This window comes from Chaetomium fimeti, assembly GCF_033439085.1.
Source record: "Chaetomium fimeti strain CBS 168.71 chromosome Unknown B0H64scaffold_7, whole genome shotgun sequence".
NCBI lineage: Eukaryota > Fungi > Ascomycota > Sordariomycetes > Sordariales > Chaetomiaceae > Chaetomium > Chaetomium fimeti.
The window spans coordinates 793,679-820,550 of record NW_026944335.1 but is presented as its reverse complement, the minus strand read 5'-3'; the positions used below and the strand labels follow the sequence as shown (position 1 = coordinate 820,550).

General features: G+C 57.3%; 8 protein-coding genes across 8 annotated transcripts; 4 read left to right on the top strand and 4 right to left on the bottom strand.

The window, feature by feature from the left end:
* Positions 1-1,628: 1,628 nt before the first annotated feature.
* B0H64DRAFT_347054 (methyltransferase-domain-containing protein) lies at positions 1,629-3,577 on the top strand. The gene has a single exon (XM_062801356.1). It carries the CDS (start codon positions 1,722-1,724, stop codon positions 3,468-3,470), a length of 1,749 nt encoding a protein of 582 aa, XP_062655824.1. The 5' UTR covers positions 1,629-1,721; the 3' UTR covers positions 3,471-3,577.
* A 4,769-nt stretch (positions 3,578-8,346) lies between these two features.
* Positions 8,347-9,686, top strand: B0H64DRAFT_226502 (uncharacterized protein). The gene is made up of 3 exons (XM_062799654.1): positions 8,347-8,754; positions 8,822-9,238; positions 9,318-9,686. The coding sequence occupies exons 1-3, from the start codon at positions 8,455-8,457 to the stop codon at positions 9,453-9,455; spliced, it is 855 nt and encodes a 284-aa protein (XP_062655823.1). The 5' UTR covers positions 8,347-8,454; the 3' UTR covers positions 9,456-9,686.
* Positions 9,687-9,917: 231 nt separating this feature from the next.
* B0H64DRAFT_329362 (orotate phosphoribosyltransferase) lies at positions 9,918-10,622 on the bottom strand (the record flags this gene model as incomplete). The annotated part of the gene is made up of 1 exon (XM_062800877.1): positions 9,918-10,622. One exon carries the CDS (start codon positions 10,620-10,622, stop codon positions 9,918-9,920), a length of 705 nt encoding a protein of 234 aa, XP_062655822.1.
* Positions 10,623-10,920: 298 nt separating this feature from the next.
* Positions 10,921-14,149, top strand: B0H64DRAFT_226319 (P-loop containing nucleoside triphosphate hydrolase protein). The gene is made up of 14 exons (XM_062799649.1): positions 10,921-11,082; positions 11,146-11,175; positions 11,232-11,260; positions 11,320-11,337; positions 11,405-11,441; positions 11,546-11,652; positions 11,732-11,823; positions 11,880-12,125; positions 12,180-12,194; positions 12,254-12,278; positions 12,338-12,371; positions 12,465-12,563; positions 12,613-13,786; positions 13,862-14,149. The coding sequence occupies exons 1-14, from the start codon at positions 11,051-11,053 to the stop codon at positions 13,901-13,903; spliced, it is 1,980 nt and encodes a 659-aa protein (XP_062655821.1). The 5' UTR covers positions 10,921-11,050; the 3' UTR covers positions 13,904-14,149.
* Positions 14,150-14,324: 175 nt separating this feature from the next.
* B0H64DRAFT_226325 (GDP dissociation inhibitor) lies at positions 14,325-16,576 on the bottom strand. Its single transcript, XM_062799650.1, has 6 exons — positions 16,102-16,576; positions 15,990-16,017; positions 15,557-15,902; positions 14,941-15,483; positions 14,718-14,872; positions 14,325-14,656 (listed from the first exon to the last, which is right to left on the bottom strand). The coding sequence occupies exons 1-6, from the start codon at positions 16,233-16,235 to the stop codon at positions 14,465-14,467; spliced, it is 1,398 nt and encodes a 465-aa protein (XP_062655820.1). The 5' UTR covers positions 16,236-16,576; the 3' UTR covers positions 14,325-14,464.
* Positions 16,577-16,932: 356 nt separating this feature from the next.
* On the bottom strand, positions 16,933-17,831 carry B0H64DRAFT_419622 (54S ribosomal protein L4, mitochondrial; the record flags this gene model as incomplete). Its single annotated transcript, XM_062805395.1, has 2 exons — positions 16,933-17,223; positions 17,307-17,831. The coding sequence occupies 2 exons, from the start codon at positions 17,829-17,831 to the stop codon at positions 16,933-16,935; spliced, it is 816 nt and encodes a 271-aa protein (XP_062655819.1).
* A 388-nt stretch (positions 17,832-18,219) lies between these two features.
* Positions 18,220-18,543, top strand: B0H64DRAFT_445248 (uncharacterized protein; the record flags this gene model as incomplete). Its single annotated transcript, XM_062806839.1, has 2 exons — positions 18,220-18,233; positions 18,354-18,543. 2 exons carry the CDS (start codon positions 18,220-18,222, stop codon positions 18,541-18,543), a joined length of 204 nt encoding a protein of 67 aa, XP_062655818.1.
* Positions 18,544-19,670: 1,127 nt separating this feature from the next.
* On the bottom strand, positions 19,671-22,506 carry B0H64DRAFT_445247 (fungal-specific transcription factor domain-containing protein; the record flags this gene model as incomplete). The annotated part of the gene is made up of 2 exons (XM_062806838.1): positions 19,671-21,949; positions 22,014-22,506. The coding sequence occupies 2 exons, from the start codon at positions 22,504-22,506 to the stop codon at positions 19,671-19,673; spliced, it is 2,772 nt and encodes a 923-aa protein (XP_062655817.1).
* Between the last annotated feature and the right edge of the window lie 4,366 nt (positions 22,507-26,872).

Here is a 26,872-nt window from a genome sequence, read left to right as displayed (position 1 = left end):
CGCCGTTCTGAGGACAGATCGGCATCCTGGAACAGCAAACAGAGTCCGAAGCCTCGGGGGGGCTTTACAAGGGTGAGGTTGTATCGCGGTACATGGAGAATGGGGCGAGACTGGCGACTTGGAGAGCCCAGCATCGCCATGTGGATCCCAATGGCTTGGTGTGCATAACGGCGAGTTTTAATCAAGGGGGGTCAAGAGAATCGCGCCGCGCTCGGACAGGATGAGTTCAGGGCCAGAACGGTGCGGGACTGCCACACCTCCAGTGATCGACAAGATCGATGTGCCCTGTTCGCGTGGTTGATGTGCGACAGGGGGGTGCTGTGAGGGGAGAGCTGAACCCCGCTGAAGCCTCACCACGCCATGGAAGTAACCTGGAAGTCACTGAAAAGGAAGAGGCATTCTCGCGTGCCGTGAGGTGACGGCCGGAGGCGTTGTTGAGTCTCCCGCAGCTGCCGTTGAGCGGCGCGCAGGGCGGACTGCATCCGCAGCATGCCATCGGTTCCCGGCTGCACGAAGAGTTTGGGCATTCCGAGGACCGGGGTGGGACCACACATGAGCACATATCCGCGCAAGAGGCAAGGTACTGTGACTACTGTGTACGACGGTGGGTAATGGCACTTTTTTGGTGGGTGGTAGTGACAGTGAGACCGCAGCCGGAACGCCGCTCTCCCGTGGAACTGCGAACGCCTTTCGGACTAGAGGGCTGAGCAAAACGGGCAGAGAGCGTCTAATGGTCTGCACATTGGCGGCGTGATGCGGGACGAGGAACTGAGCTGAAGTTGTGCAACTCGACTCGAACCCGAAAAGGGCGGGGTCCCTTGACTGAGCCACGAGCCTGCACAGGTTCCCCAGTTTGGGTCACCCACTCATGGAAGGCCGGTCGCACCTTCCATGCTTCCGCGAGAGTAGCCGAGGAAGACCGACATCAGAGAGGTACAAACTGCAAGCTGGACTCACGCTGGCATCCATGTACCGGGCTTTTCACTCGCCACGGCGTGGCAGCAACGTCGGGAAATCTGAAGTTTCGGTGAAATATCTCGTTACTGTTTTTTTTTGACTGAGTGGCAGACTTGATGTCACGCCGGGGACGGACCGGTAGACAGGGACAGGAGTCGGAGAAGAATCCCCACAGCTAAAGAACCTCGGTAAACGCCGACTCGAGTGGCAGCCGCAATGGAAGCCATAGTTGGGAGGGCGTGTTGGGCGTACTACTGATGAGAGCTGGGCGGAGGAATGCCCGGTATCTACTTTCCCGTTCCGACGCGCAGAAACGAGGCGTGGGAAGGTAAAGTCACATCATACACAGCATCGGAAGAGCTCTAAGTCTCCAGTAGGATGAAATAATTGAGTTGCGCCAGCATATTTAGCCAGGCTCGAAGAGGAATGCTTTTACGACTGGATCGGCTTGTGAAAACCATCAAACCATCGCGAATCTAGGTCCTTCGTATCAATGTTGACTCCCTGCCCGCTCATATGATTTTACAAGTATATCCAGGCTGGTGAAACCCCCCGGTGCTGGCAGAAGATAACCAAAACTTCTGGTGCACGGATCGCATCAGACCACCATCCGCGTTATCTCTCGCCTTGGCGCAAGCTCCGTCCATCGCCCCACTAAATTTTTCTGATCAAGGCCAAACTCGCAGCAGCCACAACTCGCGTTGGGACTAGCTGAGCAGTGCAACAACTCCAATTCCTGCAGAAACAATCTATGATCGGTCGCAATGTTTCCAGTAAAGGGCCTCAGTATTTCGGCCGAGAAGCTCAAGTCTGAAACGGGAGTTCCAGCCCCATCCGCACCCTCTGCCCCGAAACCGAAGCCCGCGAAGAAGCGCAAGAGACCTGGACAGACGGGGAATGTGACGGCGGAAAACTTGGCCGATCTGTGGGAGAAGGTCATTGAGCACAAGGGGCCATCAGTTTCGGGGGCAAACAAGACACAGCCGAGGAAGGACAATAAGCGCCAAAAGAAGGAGCATGAGACTGCGGCTGCAAGCAATCCCGAGGACGAGGACGGCACAGCTCAAATAGGAAGCAAAGAACCGCAGAATGAATCAGGCGACAAACCCGGCAAGAAGCAGAAAAAGAAGGACAAAAAGGAGAAACGGGGCTCGCTTACAGCAACGACTCAGCCTGCTGAAGAGGACGAAGACGAGTGGAATGGTATCGACGATGAGGAGGGGCCTTCCGGCGCTGTCCAGGAGGTGAAGGAGAAGACGGACAGGAAGACGAAGAAGCAAAAAGCAGGCGGCGATAGCAAGGATAATGCCAAACCCATCGACAAGAAACCCAAATCCGACGCTGCGGCCCCTCCATCAGCACCTCCCACTTCTACCGCACCGAAGCTCACCCCTCTACAAGCCTCTATGCGCGAGAAGCTCGTCTCTGCTCGCTTCCGCCACCTCAACGAGACCCTCTACACCCGCCCCTCCGCCGAAGCCTTCCAGCTCTTCCAGGACTCCCCCGAGATGTTTACCGAGTACCACGAGGGCTTCCGCCGGCAAGTCGACGTGTGGCCCGAGAACCCCGTCGACGGATACATCGCCGACCTCAAATCACGCGCCAAAGTCCGCTTCCAGCCGCGCAACCCCAACGGCCCCGTCACCGCCGCCCAGCTCCCCCTCCCCAAGATGCACAGCACCAAAACCTGCACGGTCGCCGACCTCGGCTGCGGCGACGCCAAGCTCGCCACCGCTCTCCAGCCCGTCGCGCGAAAACTGCACCTCGACATCCGCAGCTTCGACCTGCAGACGGGCGGCTCGGCCCTCGTGACGCGCGCCGACATCGCCAACCTCCCGCTCGCGGACGGCTCGGTCGACGTGGCCATCTTCTGCCTCGCGCTGATGGGCACCAACTGGCTGTCCTTCGTCGAGGAGGCCTACCGCGTCCTACGCTGGCGCGGCGAGCTGTGGGTGGCCGAGATCAAGAGCCGCTTCGCCAACCCGGCCGCCGCGGCGTCCCACAGATCCAAGGTCGTCGCGCACAGCGTCGGCAACCGCAAGAAGCCGTCCGCCGCGGCGACCAAGCAGGCCAAGGCCGCCGCCGCCGAGGAGGAGGAGGAGGCCGCGCAGCTCGCCGAGCTGGCCGTGCAGGTCGACGGCGCCGACGCCCGCGGCGGCAGACAGCAGCAGCAGCAGCAGCAACAACAAGAAACGGACATTGGGGCGTTTGTGGAGGCGCTCCGGAAGCGCGGGTTCCTGCTGAGCCGCGACCTGGGCGAGGGGGCCGTGGACATGAGCAACCGCATGTTTGTGCGCATGCACTTTGTCAAGGCGGCGCCCGCGATCCGCGGCAAGTGCGCCGCGCCGGGGGCCGAGGAGAAGGCGGCCTCGCAGGGGGAGCGGAAGTGGACGGACGGGAAGGGGCGGACGGTGCAGAAGAAGAAGTTCCTTGATGACGATAGGGATGGGGATCGGGAGGGTGATGGGAACGAGGCGGCGGTTTTGAAGCCGTGTGTTTATAAGATTCGGTAGTCTCCGACGTGTGTGTGCGAAAGCGGGGAGCAAAAACGGCATTCTGGAAAAGAGTATAAAACGGGGACGAAATCAGCGACAGCAATGCGAACCGAATGTCCGGTCGATTCTAAGTTATGCGCTCTCCAGTGCTAGATGCCCTCTAGAACGACAAAAATGCCCTTTGCACACACCATACCGGTTTTTATATCCGTCCGCTAGTTGTTGCGCCCCAGAGATAAGCTCCCAAGCACAGCAAGTAGTCCAAAGCAAACTCGACGCATGGCCTACCGATACCATGCGGAGATGTTGACATGTGCGCCTAGAATCGTCCCTGTATATCCCAGCCCCACCCGAGGAAGAGGAAGTTCGTAACCCGTTAACGTCGTTTCAGGCCGTAATCAATGGCAAAGCTAGCCGGAAGGCAAAACCAGCCATTCATGATCAGTCCTGGAAAATCAAGCTCGCTGCGTACTCGACATTCCCGCCGGTCGCCTCCAGCGCCTGGATCGCCCTCTGCTCGGACGCCCCAAGAGCCACGAGCTGGTCGATGTGTTCCCTTGGGAACGAAGGTGCTGCCGGTGCCCTCGGTTGGCTGCCGGGGCCAGCGGCAACAGGAGGAGCAGCGGGGGCAGCGGGAGCAGTGTGCGCTTGTGACCCCTGAGCCGGCGCGGCTCCGCCCGGCCCGCTGGGCGCATGTACCGCTCCAGACCGTTGGCCGATCGTCGTTCCCGCTGGGCCTGGGACGGTGGGTTCCCGTTCAACCGCTTCCTCAGTTTCAACCGGAATATCGGCCGGTCCCAGAAACGGTACCTCGACGCCCTGGATAATCAGCTTGTCCTTTGCGAGATCGAGGCTCGCCTGGTATCGCTTCAGCATATCGAGCCCCAGGAGCATCTCCACTTGCTTGCCCTCCATGACGGTAAAGCTGCAAGGTAGGAAGAGAGGTCCGATCTTGATTTGTGCTGAATGCACACGGCCAATGATATTTGCTGTTCCCACGCCGCGGGCGATGCCCGAAAAGCGTTTGTCGACAAGACGCATGATGCCACAGGCCTCAGCGCATTGCGGGCTCATGATGGTTGCCTGCGCACCTGAGTCGACCAGAGCCTTGACCTTGTACCCGTTGACTTCTACTTCGAGGTAGAGCATGTGTACGGTGCCGAAAACTGAGAAGTGGCGGTTAGCACTGATTATGAGCCACGAGGTTGTACCAGGACATGGTATTACCTTCCGGGTTGTGCTCCATGGCATTCTGCAGGTTTTCCATGACGCGCTCCTGACGGATAATCTCCTCAATTCTCGCCTGCGCATCGATATCGAATGGATCCGCATTGAGTAGCTGTATCTGACGCTGGCGCTCGTTGCGTTCCCTTTGCTCCCTGTCCAGACTATCGGCGAAGAGGCGGGCGAACCTCTGCGGATCCTCCAGCGCAGCCACCAGGTCGGGCCTCGATCTACCCAGCTCACCCCTCAGGTTCGGGTCTCCAAGAATCTGCAGCCGAATCACCTCCGGGTCCTGCGCCGGGGGCGGGCGCGCTGCAGGCCGAGCTGCACTCTGCGGGGCTGGCCTGGAGGCTGCTGGGGCTGTCGTGCTGCCCCGCATGTCGCGGATGTGGAGAGCGAGCATGTCGCCGTCGGTCACGCCGAGCTCGCCCAGTGTCTTGGCATTGTCGTTGACGAGCTTCCCGTTGTGGTAGAGATGCTGGGCGCTGGGGTGGTGGGTGGTCTCAACTTGGATGGAGCTGCGTAGAGTCTCGATCGTCATCTCCGGGTAGACCTCGAGGGAGAGCAGTTCCTGGTCATCGCCCTGGGGCTCCGAATTGGTAATGGAGAGTGTAATACGCCTAGAGCCGGTGAGTAAGTATGCGGTCAGTGAGCGGGGAATCGGAGCTCCATGTTCAGCCTACATTTTGGGAGATGTGGACAGGGACGAGGTCGAGTCGGAGTCTTGGGTGTCGGAGGGTGATGGGGGAAGGAAGGAAGACGAGGAAGAACAAAGGAAACGGCGTTCGGCCGCGCCCTGTTTGCCCTTTGCAACGGATTTGCAGCAGGCCCGGGCTCGCAGCAGTCAAGGCGTCACTCTAGGTTGTTGAGGTCCGAGGGACGAGGGGTTCCGGGGAAGTTCCGATGAGATGTGGAAAGAGCTCTCGGCGCCGTGGTAGGCTCAGCGCAAACCGAAGTGGCCCGCTAACTCACAGGCCGCGCAGGGGTGTTTGCCTTCTAGATCGTGCTGATTGGGTCTAGGCCAGCGCAAGAAAACGGTGTCGGCTGTTGCCTCGCGCCTCCACTGCAGCTTCAACGCAAGGGGATGACGTGGGGTAGGTATGGGGTGTCGAAGGCCTTGGGAATTCCAATACCTCGCTTCTGCTAATGAACACTGTCTGAAAGGTGCAGCTGCATGACGGGGCATGGCAATTTATCTTTCCGATCACCTCAAAATGGAACACTCTGGAAGGCCGCCGAGGAATGTGTCAGCTTTAGCTCACCAGGATAGTTGCCGACTTCAACTACAAGTAAGGAAGGTACCTCGGTGCCTTGCCTGGTCATTTGTGCGGCCCGGATTCAGATACGCGGCAATTTCGGATGAGGCAGCGAACGACGGACCAGCCGACGTTCGACCAATTCGGGCAGGCAACTGTCGGCGATCAGGTCGAGGTTGTCCCTGAGGGTATCTTTTTGTGAGAACTTAAAATGAGTGAGCCCTCCACTTCGGAAAGTCTCACCCGCCGCGAGCCCTGCCCCGCAGATGCAACAACGTCCAGATCGTTCGACTTCTCACCACCACCACTGCACCCATCCGCTTTGGGAGACGCAGTTATATTTAACGCAACACCCCTTTCCCACCCGGCCTTGATCGCGGCCCGAGACCCGCCAACTTTTATTTTTTCCCGGCCAGCTGCCTCGCCAACAATAGCTTGGTACATACAGTAGCAGCAGCTTTGAACGTGCAGTTCGTTGCATTGCAGCTTGACAAAAGAAAAGCGTCAGAGTGTATTATTAACCGGTGAGGTGGTGGGGAAATCTCCTCATGCACCCTGTAATCAGTTGACCTCGGTCGAAGTCGTGCTGCAGCCGTTACATATTGTCCCACGCAAACGTGCCCGCCCTCCCTCTGCTCAGCTCGACTAGCATAGGGCGGAAGCAGATCAAACGAAGGAGCACACGGGTTCGAGGTCGGTATCGTGCCGTTGCCTCTTGGCGTTGCTTATCGTGGACGGCGGGGGAGTGCTTCAGGTTCCATGCCCCTGGCTAACTCAAGCTGCGAGACCATATATTTATGTATAGAGCTCGTTCGGAAAACCGGGGTTTTAGATCTCTTCAAGCGACTCGAGGTCTATCCTCTCTTTCTTCAATATTCGCAGGTGGCATGCCTACTTTGCATATGGACAGAGCCCCACGACAAGTGTAACGTCACCGGTCGTTTCGAAGAGCTCCAAAACACTGTTGAGTTTGCGCTGTACTCACCACGTGCTCATCCATAACAAGGAAAAGCTTTATGTGGCTGCTCGGAAGGTCATTGAACACTATATTGGGTAAGGTGTCCGATGATCTATTCAGAGTTTAATTATCATGCGCTCAAGGCATCTTCTACACAGTAGTGTTTTCAACGAAAGATGATGTGGCCCGGGGCCTGCTAGCTGTGTGACGTCAGGAGGGGCAACAGCCGTCAGGAGGGGCAACAGCTGCCCCACGGCAAGATCTTCGCTGGACAACACAACGGGTCCATGGGTCGACGAGCCCCACAGAGTCCGATTGTTTGTTGGCCGAGTCCCGAGATGAGAGCACTCCTAACGGGTCCTGTGAGGTAGGTAGTACCTTACACTTGTACTGTGTCTCTTCAGGTTGATTTTATCTCGGGCAACACCTGCTCGAGGGCATCATCAACCAACTCAGTCAAGCACCTATCCTTTGTGGAGGCAGCCAGCACGCCAAACCCAGAGATTTCATTCTCGAGTATTAATATTGCGAACAGGAAGGTCCCTAGGTAAGCACCTTGGCTCTTCCATAACTGTATCCTCCGTCCCCCGATCATCCATTGTTGGGCACCCACCTCCTGGACAAAAAAAGCCGAACTCCAAGCGCAGATGTCAACAATGGAAACTTGGAGTCCTCGACTGTAGGCACAAAACAAAAGCTACTCCGAAACCCAAAGAAACTGTATTTACTCCATCTACTTTTCTTTTGCCCCTCTCCTTTATCTGATTTATTTTTCTCGATTTCTTTCTATTTGGTTTGTTTCCCCCGCCCGATCTCTTGCTTTCCTTTCCAGTTCGTCTTTTTTTGGCCAGAGGGTGGCACCCACGACATCCTTTCCGCCAGCCTTGTTAGCATTTCCTATCCCGGTGAGACATACAGCACAGCGGGGAATTGCACCCTCTATTTTCTCCCGACTAATTCGATCCCAGCGTCCCAGCACTACGGTAACATCAACTGCATCTGTACTCGCTTCAATTCACCAAGCATCCCCCCTTTCGACTTGCGCTTCTCCTGTTCCTGCACCCACATCTCCTTTCCGCCTAGCCTGGATGCCCAATCTTCCAAGCCTCGACATTGTGCAAAACATCAACGCCGATCACGGACGGGAGCCTTGTGGAACATGCAGCAATCTCGCCGCCAGATCCACAGAATCCTGACCCAGAACGAGGACCTGCTCCGACAAATAGCAATGCTAAGAAATTCTACGATCAATACAGATATCCAGCTTAGAAATTCCCGACCTGTTCTTCGGACACTTGTCAATATTCGAACAGGGGATATAATCCCAAACTGTCCAAAGCACAAGTGAGGAGATTACGCGTTATCAACGGCAAGAGCAGGCCAAATCCTCTAGGCTCTCTAAATTCCGGTAGAAGGGTTGACCTTGTCTGAGAAGCGGGAAGCTGTACGGCTGGCATTCCTCGCCTAACCAGCATCCGCCCCAAAGTTTTTTTGTCGGCCGATATATACTCGTGGAGACGCGAGGTATTCAGGGAACACAACTCGAATCAGTCTCGGCGTAGGTATGGCACGCGCCGAGACAGCCCGCTCGGACGAAGAGAGTCCTTGCCCAATCCAGGAGACAGACCAGGCCGTTGACGAGTCATCAGACGTTGACGGTGATTTTGCCTCACTTCAAAAGATGCTGAGCCAAAAAAGGAGGGCGGCCAAAGACAGCCCAGAGGTCCGCCTCCAGAAGGCCCTCCCATTCCTAGGGGCCTTCGCGCCTAATATCCGGCCGTTGACCATCAACGACCTCGAAGCATGTATTGCGTTGGAGAATGCCGCGTTCCCTAACCCCGAACACCGGGCGTCACCCCAAAAGGCAAGCCTTCGCTACCACCCGTCCTGGTTCGCAATCCACTAACCCAATCTATCCTTGAGGAGCACAGATCGCCTACCGCCTCACTGTCTGCCCAGAACTCAGCCTAGGTCTCTTCCTCACCATCATCCCGGAGCGGGCCGCAAAACTGGGCCTCGAGACACTTCCACTCGCCAAACCAGTCGAGACGGGCCGTGCCGATGGCGCCGTGAGCGTGCTACTCGCCCACGTCATTTCGACACGATGCCGGGGGGATATCATCACCGATGCCGACATGGCGTACCCGGAAGAGTGGCGAAGCCAGGCCGGGCGCGCAGCCGGTCAGCACGTTGGGCACCAGGAGGCCGGGCGGACCGTCGGCTTACACTCGCTCGCCGTGCTACCGCGGCTACAGCGCTGCGGCATCGGGCAGACGATCATGAAGGCTTATCTCGACCAGATGAAGTCATGCGGGCTGGTAGATCGAGTGGCGTTGATTTGCCAAGATGTGAGTACCTTCCTTGCGTTTAGAGGCTGTGACGGGTCTGAGAAGAGAGGGAACGCGAGGCTGACAAGTGACGTGATAGCATCTCATGTTATACTATCAACGATCCGGGTTTAAACATCTCGGGGAAAGCAAGGCGCAGTTTGGGGGAGGCGGGTGGCATGACATGGTAAACTCTTTCTCCCTGCCCCTGAGTCTGGTCTGTGGTCGTGTGCGTTGATGTTCAGGACTCACCGTTTCTTCAGGTCCACGATTTACCGCGTGAAAGCAAGACGCCAAAGTCATAGAAGGAAACGGTAGCACGACGGAGGGCGGCAAGACGGGAACAGGAGGATCAAGATTGGGACTTTTGTTGACTGAATCGAGAAATAATCCCGCTCTCGTTGGACCGGTTGTGCATACATAGGCGGGGATACATCAACCGGATGCCCTGGGGCTCGGCAATGCGGTCATGCCTGAGAGAGGGTGCCTGGCGGCGGCCTACCCTCTTCCAACCCTCTTTTTTTTTTCTTTTTACCTCGATGCGTTTGTTACGGGGTGTCTAGGCCTCGCCAAATAGATAGATGGTGCAGGTAGTGCCGGACTACCCAGCGCTTGACCCCGAGTTCGGGGTGGGGTTATGGCCCTAGAGCGTCTCACATTAACAGCCAGCTTTCACTCTGAGTTTGCATCTTCCTCCCATTTAATCAGTCGCCTTGTACTTGGTCCGGTACTCCTCCGTCCGCCTAATATCCTCTTCCGACGCGAGCCCCTTAACGCCCTCAATGATATCATCCAGCGTAAGAATGGCTAAGATGGGCAGGCCATACTCCTTCCTCAGCTCCCCAATCGCGCTTGGCATCGGCTTGCTATCATCGCCGTCCGGTGAAGGCAGCTTCTCCATGCGGTCCAGCGCAACCACGATGCCGGCCACAATCCCGCCCTCCTTCTCAATCTTGGCGATCGCCTCCCGCTTCGCCGTGCCGGCCGTGATCACATCGTCGACGATAAGCACCCTCTTCCCCTTGAGCGGCGCGCCGACGATGTTGCCCCCCTCCCCGTGGTCCTTGGCCTCCTTGCGGTCGAACGAGTAGCACGTGCTCTTGCCGTACGCGTCCGGGTCCAGCTGGCCGAGCCGGATCGTCGCCGCCGTCGCCAGCGGGATGCCCTTGTAGGCGGGGCCGAACACGACGTCGAACTGGAGCTCGCCCGCCCGGTGCGCGTCCGCGATCGCCCGCGCGTACGCCGTCGCGATCGCCTCCAGCAGGTCCGCCCGGTAGAAGTCGCCCGCGTTGAAAAAGTACGGCGAGATCCGCTTCGACTTGAGCTCGAAGCTGCCGAACTTGAGGATGTTGCCTTCGAGGGCTGCCCGGAGGAAGTCGGCTTTGTAGGGGGCGAGGGAGGTCATTTTGGTCGGTTGTGGGGCGGGCTTTTTTCGTTGTTTGTTTTGTCCGCGGGGGTCCCGAGCGTGGGTATGGAGTGGATAAGGACCGGATGGAGGTGAGCTTATATAGTGTTGTTTTAATGCCTCCCCCGAGCTTCGGAAGCCGCAAAGCTCACGAACCCCTCCAACCGCGAAGTAATTTCTTGGTGGGGTTGACAGTGGGGTGCAGAACGAGTGGGTCTACCCCCACTTTTAGCCTGGTTTGGAGATTTTGAGAACGCACACCGCCCGACTTATCTTATCGTGGAAATCGTGCGGTTCTGCAAAAAAATATTTCGGGGGACTTTTTGGGGACGGCATATCGACACCGCCCCGCCAGGTGCTCCCTATCTGCAACCTCCTCCAGCCACCACCCTCGCCAGATCCGGACAGCACCCTGCGAGTTGCCCAACATGACCTGGAAGGACATCGCGCCTGTGCCTACGTAAGGGACCAGCCTGTATGGATTGGGTAATGGTTTGGGCAAAACTAATTTTGTTTTTCGCAGGGCACAGGAGTTCATCGACATCATTCTCTCGTAAGTTGACTTGCTGATATGCGCTTGGAGGGTAACAGGGGCTGACAAAATTTCAGGCGGACACAGCGGCGATTGCCAACACAGAGTATGTTGGTCCGAACGACGGAGTGTGAGGATATTGGCTGACACTAAACACCAATTAAGTCCGTGCTGGATTCAAGAGTATGTGTTCCTCGTGCGAGGCGCTGTTCGGAGTTATGGACGAATACTAATGCCTAATATCAAACAGTTAGCAGAATCCGAGCCTTCTACACCCGCAAGGTCAAGTCAGTATCCCCGGACAGACGATCCAGCCTTCTTCAAACCCACCGTACCCTCCACGATAGCGACGAAGCACTCCCGAACCCCGGTGCTAACTTGCGACATCCAGATTCACGCAGGAAACATGCAGCGAAAAGTTCGGCGCCATCGTTGCCAGCTTTCCCATCCTCACGGACCAGCACCCCTTCCACCGCGACTTGATGAACATCCTTTATGGTATGCCTCGCCGGGTTCTGGGAAACACTTGGGAGAGCCTTTGCGGCAGCTGGTGAGGAAATGCTGACGGTCATGTCAGATGCCGACCATTTCAAGGTGGCCCTTGGCCAGGTCTCAACGGCGAAGCATCTGATTGAGACGATTTCCCGGGACTATGTCCGCCTCCTGAAGGTAACCAATGCGCCAGAGCTTCATAGCCCCGAGAAGCTAGGCTAACATCCGGATAGTACTCGCAAAGTTTGTTCCAGTGCAAGCAACTCAAGAGGGCCGCTCTCGGTCGTATGGCGACTCTCATCAAGCGGTTAAAAGACCCTCTTCAATACCTCGACCAGGTCCGCCAGCATTTGGCCAGGTTGCCCGATATCAACCCGACCACACGCACTCTCCTTGTTGCCGGCTTCCCGAACGTCGGCAAGAGCTCTTTCGTCCGCTCAGTAACTCGGGCTGACACCCCAGTTGAGCCTTATGCTTTCGTAAGTTGTGCCCTGAGCATATATATATTGAACTGTTGCTAACCGGTGAACTAGACGACTAAGAGTTTGGTATGTACCGGCCTTGAATCGCCTCAGCGGTGGGATTTGCTAACAGCAGGGAACAATAGTTCGTCGGACATCTTGACTTCAAATGTACGTCCTGCAAACGACCCCCTTTATGTTCATTTGATGGCTGACCGCTTTGGTTGTAGATCTTCGGTACCAAGTAATAGACACCCCCGGAATGTAGGTCACCACCATTCCTTACCGCGAGATGGTCACTTGAGCACCTTCGACATCTGCCGAATGATTCAACAGGATTAAAGCTAACCCTAACAGTCTCGATCACCCATTAGAGGAGATGAACACTATTGAAATGCAGAGTGTCACAGCTCTTGCCCATCTCAGAGCTGCGGTCCTCTTCTTCATCGATATCAGGTATGTTGCTGGCTCTAGTGGAACGCCGTGCGATTCTAATCATCCGCAGCGAGCAATGCGGCTACTCGCTCAAGGCCCAGTGCAACCTCTTCAAGTCGATCAAGCCCCTTTTCGCCAACAAGATGGTGTTCGTCGTTCTGAACAAGATGGACATCAAGACCTTCGAGGATCTAGAGCCGGAAATGCAAACCGAGCTGGAGGATCTGACAAAGTCGGGCGACGTAGAGCTGCTGCGCGCTTCGTGCGCTACGCAGGATGGCGTGCAGGACGTCAAGAACCTCGTTTGCGAGCGACTGCTCGCTGAGCGGGTGTCCCAGAAGCTCAAGGCCGGTACCTCAAGCAACGGTGCTCTCGGATCTCGTCTCACCGAGGTAATGGCTCGTATTCACGTTGCCCAGCCGATGGATGGCATCACGAGAGAGACGTTCATCCCAGAGGCCGTCAAGGGTCTCAAGAAGTACGACAAGAGCGACCCGGAGAGGAGATTTCTGGCGAGGGATGAGGAAGAGGCGAACGGTGGCGCTGGTGTCTTTAACGTCGACCTGCGGAAAGACTATCTTCTGGCGGACCCGTCATGGAAGTACGACAGGATCCCGGAGATTTACGACGGCAAGAACGTCTACGATTACGTCGACCCAGATATTGAGACGAAACTGGCGGCACTTGAGGAGGAGGAGGAGAGACTGGAGAAGGAAGGCTTCTACGAATCCGACGAGGATCTTGGGGACGAGTCCGAGGAGGAGGTCCTGCAGAAGGCTGAGTACATCCGCGAGAAGCACAAGCTCATCCGCAACGAGGCACAAATGCGCAAGTCGCTCAAGAACCGGGCCTTGATCCCGCGGAAGGCCCAGAAGAAGCCCTTCTCCCAGCTCGAGGACCACCTCGACCAGCTCGGCGTCGACACAGAATCGATCGGCCTGCGGGCGCGGTCCGAAGTGCAGGAGACTCGTGGGCGGTCGCTCGCACGCAGCCGCACCGGCACCGTCGACCCGGACGCCATGGACGTGGACAACGGGCCGTCGGCCAAGGAGCGCCTGCGCTCCAAGAGCCGCGTCCGCGACCGCTCCGTCATGGCCACCAACCGCCGCGACGATGGTGTGGTGGACGAGTTGGCGCGCACCAAGGCCGAGCGCGTGGCCAAGCTCGGCCAGCGCAAGATGAACCGCATGGCGCGGCAGGGCGAGGCCGACAGGCATATCGGCGCAACGATGCCGAAGCATTTGGTATGTTACTTGCTCACTGTCTATCAGGTTTTAAGAATATGCTGGCTAACCCGTGCTTCTTTTCCACCCCCGCAGTTCTCTGGCAAGCGCACTATTGGCAAGACTGCTCGTCGTTAAACCTTCTCTATCGGCTTGTATGTGCAGTCGGCTGTCGAGAGGTGTTGGCACTCGGCCGGTTTGGTGCGGGCATGCCGTCGACTTTTTGCAGACGCCAACCCAGTCTTTGAAGATAAGCGCCATGTGGTGGGTGTATGTAGGGCGCTGGTGGCTGTTAGCGGGTTACCTTGTGTCATGGGCGGGCAAAGGATGAAGAAGAAGCGCGAAGTAGGAACGGGAAAAGGGAAGGAGGAAAAGGCGGGGGAAGCGGAAGGAAAGATTACCCCTTGTCCGTTGGTCATTGCTGTTGATATGTCTTTGTCATGTTTCTCGGGCGCTCCGGAATGAATGGACACTTTTTGGCCGTTTACTTGCTCCTTGCCTTGTGTCCCCGTACACTTCGTTCCACGAAACCACAACTCACGTTAACAGTTCCTCGCCTCGCGTCTCAGCGTCACTTCGCTCATGCTTGTTACAAATAAGACAAGGATCGCCAAATGAGGTCACTCGCTTATGTTCATTGTTATTATGCCTAGTATATCCCCTTCTCCGGCTTCCCCCTTTTTTTCGCGCTCCGCTCACTTACTCGGCAGCAACCTGGAGCCCCTCCCGGAGCGCCTCCACGACGAGCTCCTCGCCGGCCACGCGGCGGTAGATGTCCTGGACATCATCGGTGGTGGTCTCGAAGTGGCTGCTGGCATCGTAGCTCTTGGAGATGAAGAGGTTGTCCTTGGAGCCGTCGCCGAGGGGCTCGTAGAGCGGGATGGGCGGGCCCTGGACGCGTGGATATGGTTAGTCATTGTTTGGGAAGTTGGTGTTCTGGAGAAGGACTTACCATGAACTGCTCCTCGATGCGGCCGAGGCGCTCGATGCCGGGCGCCAGCTCGAGGTGGTGGTTGGCCGTCGTCTCGGCGATGGTGGAGACAATGGCGATCCAGTAGCCCTTGGGGCAGACGTTGTGTGCGGATGAGACGCAGGCGATGTAGATGTCTATGAGAGGTTAGAGGGGCTCGTTGCTGGTGGAGAGGGGATGCCAGAGAGGGAGAAGGGGGGCATACCGTTCTTGCGGCCGACCTGCGACTGCGGGATGATAATCTGGCACGAGTCGCTGTCGTTGGTGCTGGCGAGGGGGTGCTTAAGGATGCAGATGGCGCGCAGAACGTGGCCGACGACGCGAACCTTGTCGGAGAAGTAGCTCGGGTCACCGATAATGGTCTTGGCCTTGGTCTCGAACTTCATCTCCGGGTCGACACCACGCATGGTGGCCTTGATGCCGACGGCCTTGTCACCCTCGTACACCAACTCCTCGACGCTCGTGTTGAGCATGTAGGTGCCGCCGTAGATGGCACTGAGGCGGGCGAAGCCCTGGGGCAGTTCGCCCAAGCCGTAGAGCGGGTAGATGTAGGGCGACTTGCCGTAGCGGGCCACGCTGTTGCCGTACAGGCGCAGGCGCTCGATGGCCTCGGGGGCGGCACCCTTAACATCGAGGTATGAGTCGGTCTGGTAGAGGGCCATGGCGTGGCCGGCGAAGTCCTTGGTGGTGGCCTCGAGGCCGAACTTGTCATAAACCTCCTTCATTGTGCAAGTGCTCATGTCGAGGCCTGATAAGTGAAACACAGCTTCTGTCAGCTCATGCAATAATACTAGGAGCAAGCCGGACGTAGGAGAACATACCCTTGTGCGTGGCCGAGTCCTTGGCGTCGAACTGGCCGACCCACTCGATGAAGCTCTTCATGCGACGCTTCTCAAAGATACCCATCAGGGGCGAACGGAGGGCCTCGGCGGCGTCGGAGGGCACCTTAGCGACGGTGGCCTTGGACCCAGCGCCCTGCTGGACGTAGCTGCCGGCGACCTGCTTGAACTCGAGATAGCGTGTGACGTTGGTCGAGACGAGGATGTTGGTGAGCTCGCCCGACGTCATGAGGAACTTGGGCACCAGGTCGATATTCCAGTCGTTCAGACGGCCGTACTGCTTCCAGGGCTCGGTGCCCTGGGCGAAGTTGCCATACTTCTTAAAGAGCTGGTTGCGGAGGGGGATATGTTAGGCCATCTGCATGTATACCGGAGACGAGTTGGGGTTGGGGATGGGGCTGGGGCGGCGGCATACCACTTCGAGGTTGACCGACGCTGCCTCACTGTCGAAGAAAGCGGTGTCAGTTCAGTGATCTTTGGCTGGGTCAAGACGAGGAAAGGTCGGGCAGGATAAAAGATGCACGCACCCGCCGTAGTGGTCGTTGCGGTCAATATGCAAGACCTTCTTCCCCTTGACACTCAGCACACCCGACAGGATGCACTCGGTCAACCCCGTGCCCAACACAATAACATCGTACTCAGGGGAGATCTCGTCGGCCATGGTGAGGTCTTGTTTGCTAACGAGCGGTTGCTAGAGAAAGAAAGAGAGCTAAGCTTTGGAGCGAAGATCGGCGGTGGATTCGGGGAAGCTCCTGCGTAGAGAAGTCGAAGAGAAGCGACGACGACAAAAAAACGGTGGAAAGATGGATGTGGGACTCGATGAACACCAGGTCCGGATTGGCTTCGTTTTTGATGCGTTGGGCTTGTTATTGGGTTCCCAAGTAAATAGGAGTCTGGATCCCCAGGAAGCACGAGGTTGCTGTGGTGGGGGGGGATCACTGAGGGGTGGAGGAGCCCCGCTCTGGGGCTTCTTTGGAGCTAATCCGCCAGTGGCCACCTGTGATTCGATGCTTGAGACAGGCGGTCTGGGGGGCTCGTCTCGGCTCATTAATGCTTGATATTGGCCGTGACGCTCCTCCTTTTGTTTAGAATCTCGGTTGACATCTAACCATGCTAACATTAAACATGGGACCTTGGCTGAGACACTATTCCCGTCCAGGGCACGCCCAAACAAATGTCCAATACACTATCTGTACAGGGGATATACCGACTGCCCGGCACCATGCAACAGCGGGGATGTATGTACAGATCTGTATGCAGTACAAGTGATCCGAGACACGGACACCCATCCCCGTCTCTCGCCAAATTATGCCCGAGAAAAGCCGTGTAGAAGAGTGCGGTACAAGCCTGGTCCATCATCACCTCGGGGCGTCAGTCGGTTGCTGAGATGAGGGTATCGTTGCCGGCTCAGGGGTGGCCGTTGTGACAGGGTCCGCCTTCTCTACCGTCTCCCCCGTAGTCTCAGCGGCCTGCTGCTCGCCTTCGGTAGCCGCAACATCGCCCTCCTCAAGGTAGTTGCTCGGGATAAACGCCGGCCCATTGCCGGTCAGGTCAACCTCGGGGTCGTTCTCCGCCAGTTTGACGGCATCCTCCCATGTGTAAAACCGCTCCGTCAGGACATGCTTAATGGAGCGCATCGTTTGCCGGACCTAGCACACCAACCAACCCACAACTGTCAGCATTCTTCCCCTTCCTAACCCGTAGACCACGAGAGACGCCAAAACAAACTCACCGTGTGGTCCCGCTTCTGCGCCTCGGCCTCGCCAAATCCCATCTCGCCCTTGTTGCGCTCCCAGTTGGCCGTGGCGATGCGGTTGCGCTCCTTGGCGCACACCCACCACAGCCGGTGCAGGTCGTCCCACGATTTGTGACGCAGCTCCTCGGCGGTCCAGCTGCGGCCGTGCTTGGCGATCTCGGAGGGCGGGTCCGAGATCATCTGGCGGTTGGCGAAGAAGTCCCACAGGCCGTGGTCCGGGTCCGTCTCGATGGCCGGCAGCTTGCTGCGTGGCACGGGGCGCGGCAGGGGTTCATCCGACATGGACAGCCGCCAGCGCGTGCCGCTGCGGTGGATGGCCGACTCGCCGCGGTGCTTGCTGTTGTCCCTGTAGACACGGGCTTCGCGGTATTTGTGGCGTTTGAGGAGGGCGGCGGTAGTGGAGATCGAGGCGGTCTGGGTTAGAGGACGGAGGGGGGAGGGCGTGGATGACGATATCCTGCCGAGTGCCCCCATCGAGGGCCGCATCGCCGCAGCGGCCATGGTGGGGAGGAGAGAGGAGGGGGTTGATGGGAGGACCGGCAGTGGGTTAGAGGATGGCACGGTACGGTTGTTGTTGTTGTCACTCCCTAATTGACCGTGACTGAGCTCTACCCGTACCCTAGATAAGGCAGTTGGACCGGCAATATTCGATATCGGATGAGCAGCGCAAGAGGTTCGCAACAATGGACCCGCGAACTTGAAAATTTAGGTGGTCCGAGCGTTGGCCGGCAGGGTGGGTTGTCGTGTGCGTCCGGCGAGCCAGGTGCACACAGCTGCCAGCACCCAAGCCTTTGCGCTTGTTCACAACACCAAGCGACGACTCTCACCATGAATTGGGTCCAAAGTCTCCAAGTAACAATAAAATAAACTCTCTCTCACCGACAACACAATGTCACTCTGGAAGTAAGCCACTCCCTCACCTCATAATCCCAATCCCACCCACCACCCACCACTCCCCAGCTACCATCACCACAACCCAACAAACCAAACCAAACCAACTCCACCACTAACCCCCAAACCCAGAACATACACCAACCTCACCCCCAAAACCAAACTCGCCTTCGGCGCCGGCCTGCTCGCCTGGGGCCTGCTGGGCCTCACGTTCGGCGACAAGGTGGAGTCGAAGCTGGGGTACACGCCGACCGAGGCCGACAAGGCCGAGCTGGAGAAGATGACGCCCAAGATCCACGTCGTGGAGAGGGGGAGGGGGTGAAGCCATGATGAGCCCGAGTCCGAGTCGACCGGTTGGGTACCGAGGTCAGGTGAGGTGCCGAGTGTACGATGCGGTGCGGTGACGAATGACGGAGGGGGGGTTGAGGCTTGTGGGGAGGTGACGTGACGCTTATGGGGAGGGTGTAAAACTATTTTATCTATTGTTGATAGAGGGCTCTCAGGCCGCGAGGGACAGCGGGAGCAAGGCGCACGGTTTGATTTACTCACCTCCGACCTCTGGGGTGGAGTTGAAATATGGGGAGGGGAGGTTCCGCGGGTTAGGATATGGAAACTCACAGGACGATGATGTGTCGCTCACGGACGGAGGACGCTGAAGAAAAATAATACCCGAAGTGAGTGAGATGAACGAGTCGTCAGGACAGTAGAGCATATCAATACCAACCGCAATGGCTGCTGACATCAAGAGACTCCCCAACAACTTTTGATTGCACTATTTTCGCCTCTAATTGGCAACTCCTGGCCAAGCTCCTACGCAACGTATGTAATGTTTGACAATGATGTACATCCCGTGCCCCAAAGCGTACTTCCTCCTTTTCCCACTGCCCTCATAGTGAGAGTCCCGTGTAAAGCTTTTTCCTTGTTTCCTTCGAAACCACCCCCTTCCACCATCACTTCTCCAAGAGAAGTACGTCCGCCGAGTCTTGCCAACCAGCCACCGACCGTTCCTCGCGAAACCAGGAACAGGCCAACCAGGGTAGGAGGATAATAGAGTCGAAAACGTTCAGTATCGCCGGCGATGGCCCACCATAGCTTCCCAGCCACTCTTCCCACAAGAACCGAGGAAGAGACCCATGAACCGCCTTCTCGCTCTATTTGTCGTCGTCGAATGTGAGAAGCTCTCTAATGCAGAACCGATAGGAAATCTATCACCGCAACCCATCCTCGTGATGCAAGCAAACAATCCGCCGCGTGCCAATCTGATGCAACAAGGGGATTGCCACGAATTTTCTGAAGACGAAAAAAGGCGCCGCTGTTTGAACGAAAGACAACATAAAATGACGTAAAGACCCCCCCAGAAAAAGAAAAAGAAAAAGAAAAGAAAACACAAGTCGTTGAAACGCCGTTGATGCAGAGGGAATGTGTGCCGATCACATCATACCCCTATGATTATTGCTGGCTCTGCATGCCCCCTCCCGGAGCAGTTGAAAAACCTGGCGACTTCCTCACCGTCGAAAGTGGTCGAAAGAGTTGCGTCATGTCGAGCGTCACATCCTTGGCCCCGTACGAGGCATCAATATCTCCAACAGATCCCAGTTCTTCCCCTCGAGAAGCCCCATCTGTCAAAACCCATTGCTTCACCGACTTCAAGAGATGAATGACATAGGCGAACCGCTGGTCCGGCGCCATCTGCAGGTCCGTTGTCCGCGTGCTCTTGAGAAGATACGTTGCCAACCAATAGAAATGGATCCCATCCCGAGTGAAGCCATATCTGCGGGGATTGACGGCCGGTGAAGGTGGGAATTGGGCTGCCATGTCGTGGTCCCAATTGTTCTTGAACTTGTCCAGCGCCGTCATGAGCACCTTTACGGTGGGCGCATCCAGAAGGTTGGCTCCAAGATCGACTGGAGTTGCCCTACCGCTACTCGCGGGGCTGCTTCGCGCACCAACAAACCATGACTGCGCAGGGACAGGGGTGCTCGAACGATTCAAAATCGCCGAGCCGCCTTCCAGTTGAGCTCGCCGCATGATGGCCAGAAGCGCATGGATTAGGATGAATTTTCCGAACAGATTGGTGGATTCTGGCTGGATGCGGTAGTTGGTGTCAAGAAGGGCCTTCAACACCAAGCGGGCTTCAGGCTGGTTGCTTCTCCGCGCGCCGTCAGGATTGCGCATCTTGGCGGCATCTGGTCCTTGCAGCCCGAGCGCCTGGGCACATTCATTGATGTCGTTGGCATCCCAGGCGGCGTCGTCGGCGGGTAATGGAAGGCGGATCTCAAAGGGATCAAACTCGGGCCCCGTGTTGAAGTACAAGCCAAGAGCCACGTCATAGAGAAAGATCATGTACATGGTCCGGATGCGCTTCTCTTGTTCCACCCAAGCGTGCCAGCTAAACTGGGAGACTGGAAAGTTCGAGAGGGAAAAATCAGCTTGGTGCACCATGCTGTACATCGCGCCGTCCGTTGCGAGACGAAGAAGACCAGCCTTGCGAGCGGACGACGCAATAAGAGGAAACGTCCTCCGTGCCTTGTCGCGTTGCACCGGTGTCCCGTGCCAGGTGAAGAGATTTTGGGTAAGCATGATCGCTTGCAGCTCCTCGAGATCTGTCTTGTTGTTTCCAAAAGACGTCCACTCATACCCGGCCTCCGGCTGGCCAGCTTGCAGCAGGGACGCGAACATGCGAGACGAGCCTTCGAGTGCGGCCTTCAAGAGATCCATCACCTCACGAATGTTGTTAGCAGGTATTCGGTCTGAGTAGCAAGCCCCGACACAGCACATGGCCGCCAGAAGGCCGACATGAGTTTCCATGGCGCGGAACGTTGGGATGTGCAGGATTGAGATGTGGGCATGGAAGTTGGTGTAGTTCTCGAGGAAGTTGCGGACATTGTCAGAATGGAAGTAGAAGTCGAGGAAGCTGGAGGTGGCCGTGTTAGCACCGGCGGGTGAGGACTGCAAAAAGTTGAGGATCTTGCTGGAGAGCTGATGGTAAGTGTTCGGATACGACGACGGTACTCCCCACGAGGGGAAGAGGGATGAGTCGGTGGAATGGTCGCCAGGAATGCCAGCCGCTCGTACGGAGCCGTGACTAGGCTCGGGTTTGGTTACGGTCTGCATCTGTCCCTGTCCGGTATTAGGTGGGATCGTATTGACGTAGGTAGAGTGCGCACCAGCCTGGAACATTTGAGACCAATCGGTCGAGTTTGACCCTCCAAACATGGGCATCCCGTTCTGGTTCTGCGGCATGCTGTAGTTGGCCAGCGACGGGTTGATGTTCGCCGTCATGTTGTTCGCGACCTCGCCGCCGTTGTACGGCTGCTCAAAGCTGGCAGGACGCGTCGACGCGCCCATAACCGACGCGGTCATGCTTCTCCTATCGCGGTTCGCGTCGTCGGCGATTCGGTTGATGCTGCTAGATCTCGAGAGCTGGCTTTGGTCGTTGGCCACGTTGCTCATGCCATCAGACGTGGGAATGATGCCAAACGGATGAACCATCCCGTCGGCAGACATGTTACCCATACCGTTAATATGATTAACATCGCCCTCGGTGCCCAGGGCCTTTTGCTGGGCAGCGGCATTCTTCTTGACGTGCGCCTGGGGGTGTGAGAGATGGCTAGCACCGGTCGGGTTGCCGCGGCGGACGGAGCACTTGATGAAGTGGCGCTTGAGAATGTCGCTGCGCGAGAAGGTGTCGTGGCACAGGACACACATGTACGGGCGGTCACCGGTATCTATCACGGGCGGTTAAGGTCCAGCTCACACATGAGCCAAAGGGGAGATTCGCGCAAGACTTACGTCTCAGAAGGTGGCGCTTCAAGTGCTTCGCATGGAGGTAAGTCTTGGTGCAGTGAGGGCAGGGGAACTTTCCATCCGCGTCCTTCTGGGGGATCTGGTTCTTGGCCTGCGCGGACCCGGCGGCCGGCGCAGCGGGCCTACCCGGGGCGCTGGGCAAGATCCCTCTCCGACCCTGCGAACCGACCACATGCGTCGGCGTGTCACCCTCTGGCATCTGGGGCATCAGCGGGCTCTGGCTGTATGGCGGGTTCATTCCGGGTTGGGACATGACGCCACCAGCGGGCATCGGGCGGAGCACGGGCGGGGCGCGGTTACCAGCCGTGGCCGGAGCGGGGGCAATCGGCTGGGGATGCGAAGCCGCTGTGGTGCTCTGCGGCATCACGCTCGACGAAGCGCCGGGGTACGGCTGCTGCTGGTACGTGTTGTTGCCCATGATGGGATAAGCGTTGGCGCGGCCCGCATTCTGCGGAGGCGGGGGCGGGTAGCTTGCCATCGTGCCCGTGGAGCTTGGGGTGTTGGGGGTCGCTGGAGTCCTGGGCGTGTGAGGATAGCTCCCGTAAGGGCCCTGTTGCATAACAGGGTTGCTTGGCTGAAGCGGTGGCAGCGTGTGGGGAGGGGCCGAAGTCTGAGCCTGGTGGTGGTGGGCGTGGTGGGAGTGGTGCGGGTGCTGCTGCGGGGGTAGGTGCGGTGATGCTGCTGACGAAGAGGGATAAGAAGCCACCGTCGTGTTTATAGCATTCGCCGATCCGTTGGGCAGACCTTCCATAATCCGTCGCTCAAAAACCGTGCAGTCGCGAGCACAAAAAAACCATCCGAGCCCGGAGCACGAAAGGCTTTGTGTGCTGCTGTCGAAGACCGACGACGGCGACTTAGTCCAAGCGGTGTCGAGGCCTCGGACGACGCGACGAGGCGAGTTCGGTTCAATTGGGCGTTTTACACACAAAAGACGATACGATGCACTCGAGCCGATGATGCGTCGGCGAGTTGCACTTTGTCCGGTCCTCGAATTGGCTTCTTTGCTCTGTTGCCGTCCGTTCAGATGCAGGGACGCGGATGCGATGCGTCGTTGAAAAGTTGTGGGACCTGCAGTCGCGAGAATGGAGTTGTCAAGACGCGCGACGTGCTGAAAGGTGGAGAAAAGACCCGAAGCGGGAAGATGAGGCTCAAAGGCAAAAAGAGGTAGAAGTGGAGAGAAATGAGGAGGTATGAGTGGAAAGTCGGTGTGGGGACAACCACTTTTCTTTTGGTGCTGCGCGTCCTTCTTTAATGTTTTGGGATGGGGGGCGGCAGCTGCCAGGGGACTTGGCTGATGCGCGTGGCGGGCAGCAAGGTGTGTGTGGGATATCCGGTCCCCAGCGCGAACAGCCGTGAGGAAGGTGCCTTTGGGTGGAGACAACCTGGACCGGGACGTGGGAAAAATTCGAGGTCCCCTGCGGGAAGATGCAAATGGACCCGATGCAGGCCTTTGGGCACCGAGAATAATGAAGCGTTATGCGTGGAAAGTTTTTAGTTTCCGGCTTCTTCTACTTGCACCTCGAATGCAGCGTTCGACGCGCAGTGGCTTCGCGTGGGAAGCAGTTTTGTTGTTGTGGAAAAGAGATGGGGCACGCGCGATGTGGAAAGAGGAAAAGGGAAAGTGGGTAAGAACCAAGGGCAGAGTTGGGAGGGAAAAATGGAGGGGAGGGGGTGCCAAAATGCCAGGTGGGCAGGGTGCTTGGACCACTCGCAGGCGAAAGGGGAACAGGCGGAAAGCGGGAATTATTGAAAGAGAAAAAATACGGCCAGTCCTTGCTGTTTACGGACATGTTGGCAAGCGTGTACTGACCTACCTAGGTGGGATATAAAGTGCGCGCTTGCAGCAATCCCCTCTGCCACCGGATGGCAACATTTGACTGGCCCGCGATCATCCGGTATCGCTCGCCCAAGATCTCTGCTGCATTATGATTTGCGACGACGACATGTACATGAAGCGCTGCTGACGTCTGTGACGCGCTTGAGCCGGTAAAGGGCGATGATCGCAAAGCCAGCGAGATAAGGAGCTACCTCGACGATACAGTATCGATTCTGCCGCACACTTCATGCGAGGTGTGTGGTTCGGGGGTCCCCGATGCCAGCTTCCAAGAGAGGGGTTCTCATTCGTATTCTTACTGTACAGGATGGAACGACAGGGACATGCCGGCCAGCTGTCTCGGCGGGATTCTGCACACATGTGACGGGGGAGTCGCTGTTCACACAGCAGTGAGCAGCAACACCAGAAGACACGGTATTATTTGTGCCAGGTTAAAATGTGGCACATTCCATCGCCGCGAGTCGGTGGGTGTCCTTCTCGAGCCAAGTTCGTGATCTGCGGTGCTCTTTTTGATCCAGTAACCTTAAATATCCCTGGGAGGGGTAGTTGTTTCCTCCATCTTGATGGTTTCCACCTCTGTTCTCGCAGTCGCCCGATTTTCTCAAATGCAGGGAAATTTGCTAACTTCTCTGGGTGGCACAGAGGGCCGGCCTAAGCCCAAACGAACGCCGAGTGACGTTGCGCCTGGGCAGTCTCACACTGTGCGCTTACTGGGACTGACTACCTACCTTGCTGGGCGCTGAGAAGGCGCGCGCCACGCATTCCGCAGTTGCCACTCGCCGTCATCCCGCCATAAAAGCACACCACAAGATGTCAGATCTCAGTCTCAGTCAGTTGAGGGGACGGCGCAGAATGCCACCGTTTGTAATATGGAAAGAAAAATAAATGAGACTATCTACCATCCCTTTCCCGCCCTTCGTGTAGTATGATATATGAGAGGCGTGTGTGACTTCCCATCGGTACCCTCGCTGATCGACACTTCTTCAGCGTGGCGGGGGCTGAATAACTCTCTTTCAGCAGCAGACTCGCTGAGTTGAGCCGGCACGGTCAAGTATTCACCGGCGAAGGCCGCGGCAAATAGGCGACGACTGTGCCGTGAGCTAGACTCAGCGATCTCGTCATGACTCGTACCCCGTGGCGCGGTTTCTTGATATCAAACAACACCGCGGCGAAAGCCGAAAGAAGCCAGGAAAGCGGCTAGCACCGCACAGACAAACACCACACCATAACATTGGTCAAAGCCCTAAGCGTCGGGTGGTTGGGTGGCTAGCTTCTTCTGATTACCTATGATGCTTCTCTTAATCCGAGCTATCACTCTCACTTTCGGACCATCCATGGGTGAAATGGCATGGCTGCCAAGGCGCCTGAGTTGCGGTGAGGGCTGCTTTGCTGGTTGCCGCCGGGCGCTTCGGCTATCTCAAAAAGCCGTCGGATGTTGGACCTGCATTCCTGGATCTGGCCTCGCAGCACCGGCTTACCGGCTCTCTCAGCAATTTCGCGACAATTCCCGTCGAGTTGTCTGTCTGTATCCTGTCTGTACCATCGCACGTGCGACAACGCAGCTCTTTGTGGATTGCTATTAGCCACTCCACCGTGCCGCCCGTCCCCACAGACCTACCTGGTAATCCATCTCGATCCCAGGGCTCAAGGATGGCGGGAAGGCGGGGCCACTTGTGGGTTGATTTCGGGAACGCACCGCCCACATCCCTCCGCTCGAGCGAACGCAGGATCCTGACGGTTTCGGGGCGATGATGTGCAGCGTCCACGAGTCAAGATTGTTGAGCGAAACTGGCCGAGACGCGAAATAACTTCGTGTACTCCCCTGCTCCCTGTTTGCCTCGGCATGCTGCGCAGGGGCCAACACAGCAACGCCGAGGGTAAAAAAAAGAAGGAAAAATTATGTTGGCCACGGGCTCGCACTGTGGAAACTCGTACCGTCCGTCTCATCGGCGGATATGACGACAACTCGGCGATTCCAGGCAGGTCTGCGGAAGCGGGCAAGGTGCTTTGTTCGAGAACAAGCGAGCTTTCCTGAGGCAATGCCACGTCCTGAAAACGGGTAGCATTCTGATTTGGCTATTTCGCCCGGTTACCGCGGCCTCGGCGCACTGCGGCGATATCGGATATTCTTCCGACGAGAGCGAGGAGGCAAGGTGGGAAAAAAAATTCACCTCCCAGGACCTCGGCGAAGGTTGCCTTGTCTGAATACCCACATGACAAAATCAGGCACAGCGGCATCTGGGCTGCATCTTGGATCTCTCAAGAGCGTCCTGCTGCGCGTCAGCCGCGCGCGCGCATGGCGGCGTGGAACGGCAGCCGCGTCGCATGGCGTCGGATGAAAGTGGTCCCCTTTCAAGGGTCTGGTGGAGAGGTGGGCGATCCAAGAACTGAGGCTCTGGGAGGGTCCGTATCATGAACCCACTCCTGCGGGTTCTGTGCGACGTCTAAAATATTGAAATAATGAGGGGCGTTTTCTGGAAGCCGAAGAGCTCCACCAAACGAAGAATGTCAATATCAAGTCGTCTGCCCCCAGCCCGGGTCGGCCACGGCACTAACCAGCCTTCCCAACGCTTCCGGCACAAAACTCAGCATCGAGAATTCGAGAGCCCGCCAAGGAACATCGGGCCTTTCCCGGCCGCATCCCCTCAAACAAGGGCACATTGCGCCGACAGCGATGGACATGCCACGTTGCTAGGAACTTCCGGACTACGGCATGCAGGGCACCTGCCATTTCGAAGTGCGACAAGCGGCGACCGGCACCCATCAGCTGCTGCCTCTCGTTGGACTGCTCGGAGAGATGTCGGCAGAGAGGAGGGGAAGGGGCGAAGGGGGGGAAGGGGAAGAGCGGCAAGGTACCTCCACCTCGCCCTGGTCCGTCCCAACCGAGCCAGCCTTCGGATTGGTGCTGCAGGGCTCATCCCGCACCCGCCAAGCTCGCTGGCAGAACAAACATCCGCTTGGCCTCGGTGGATCGGATCGCGTCGAGGGGTAAAAAAAAAAAAAAAACCCC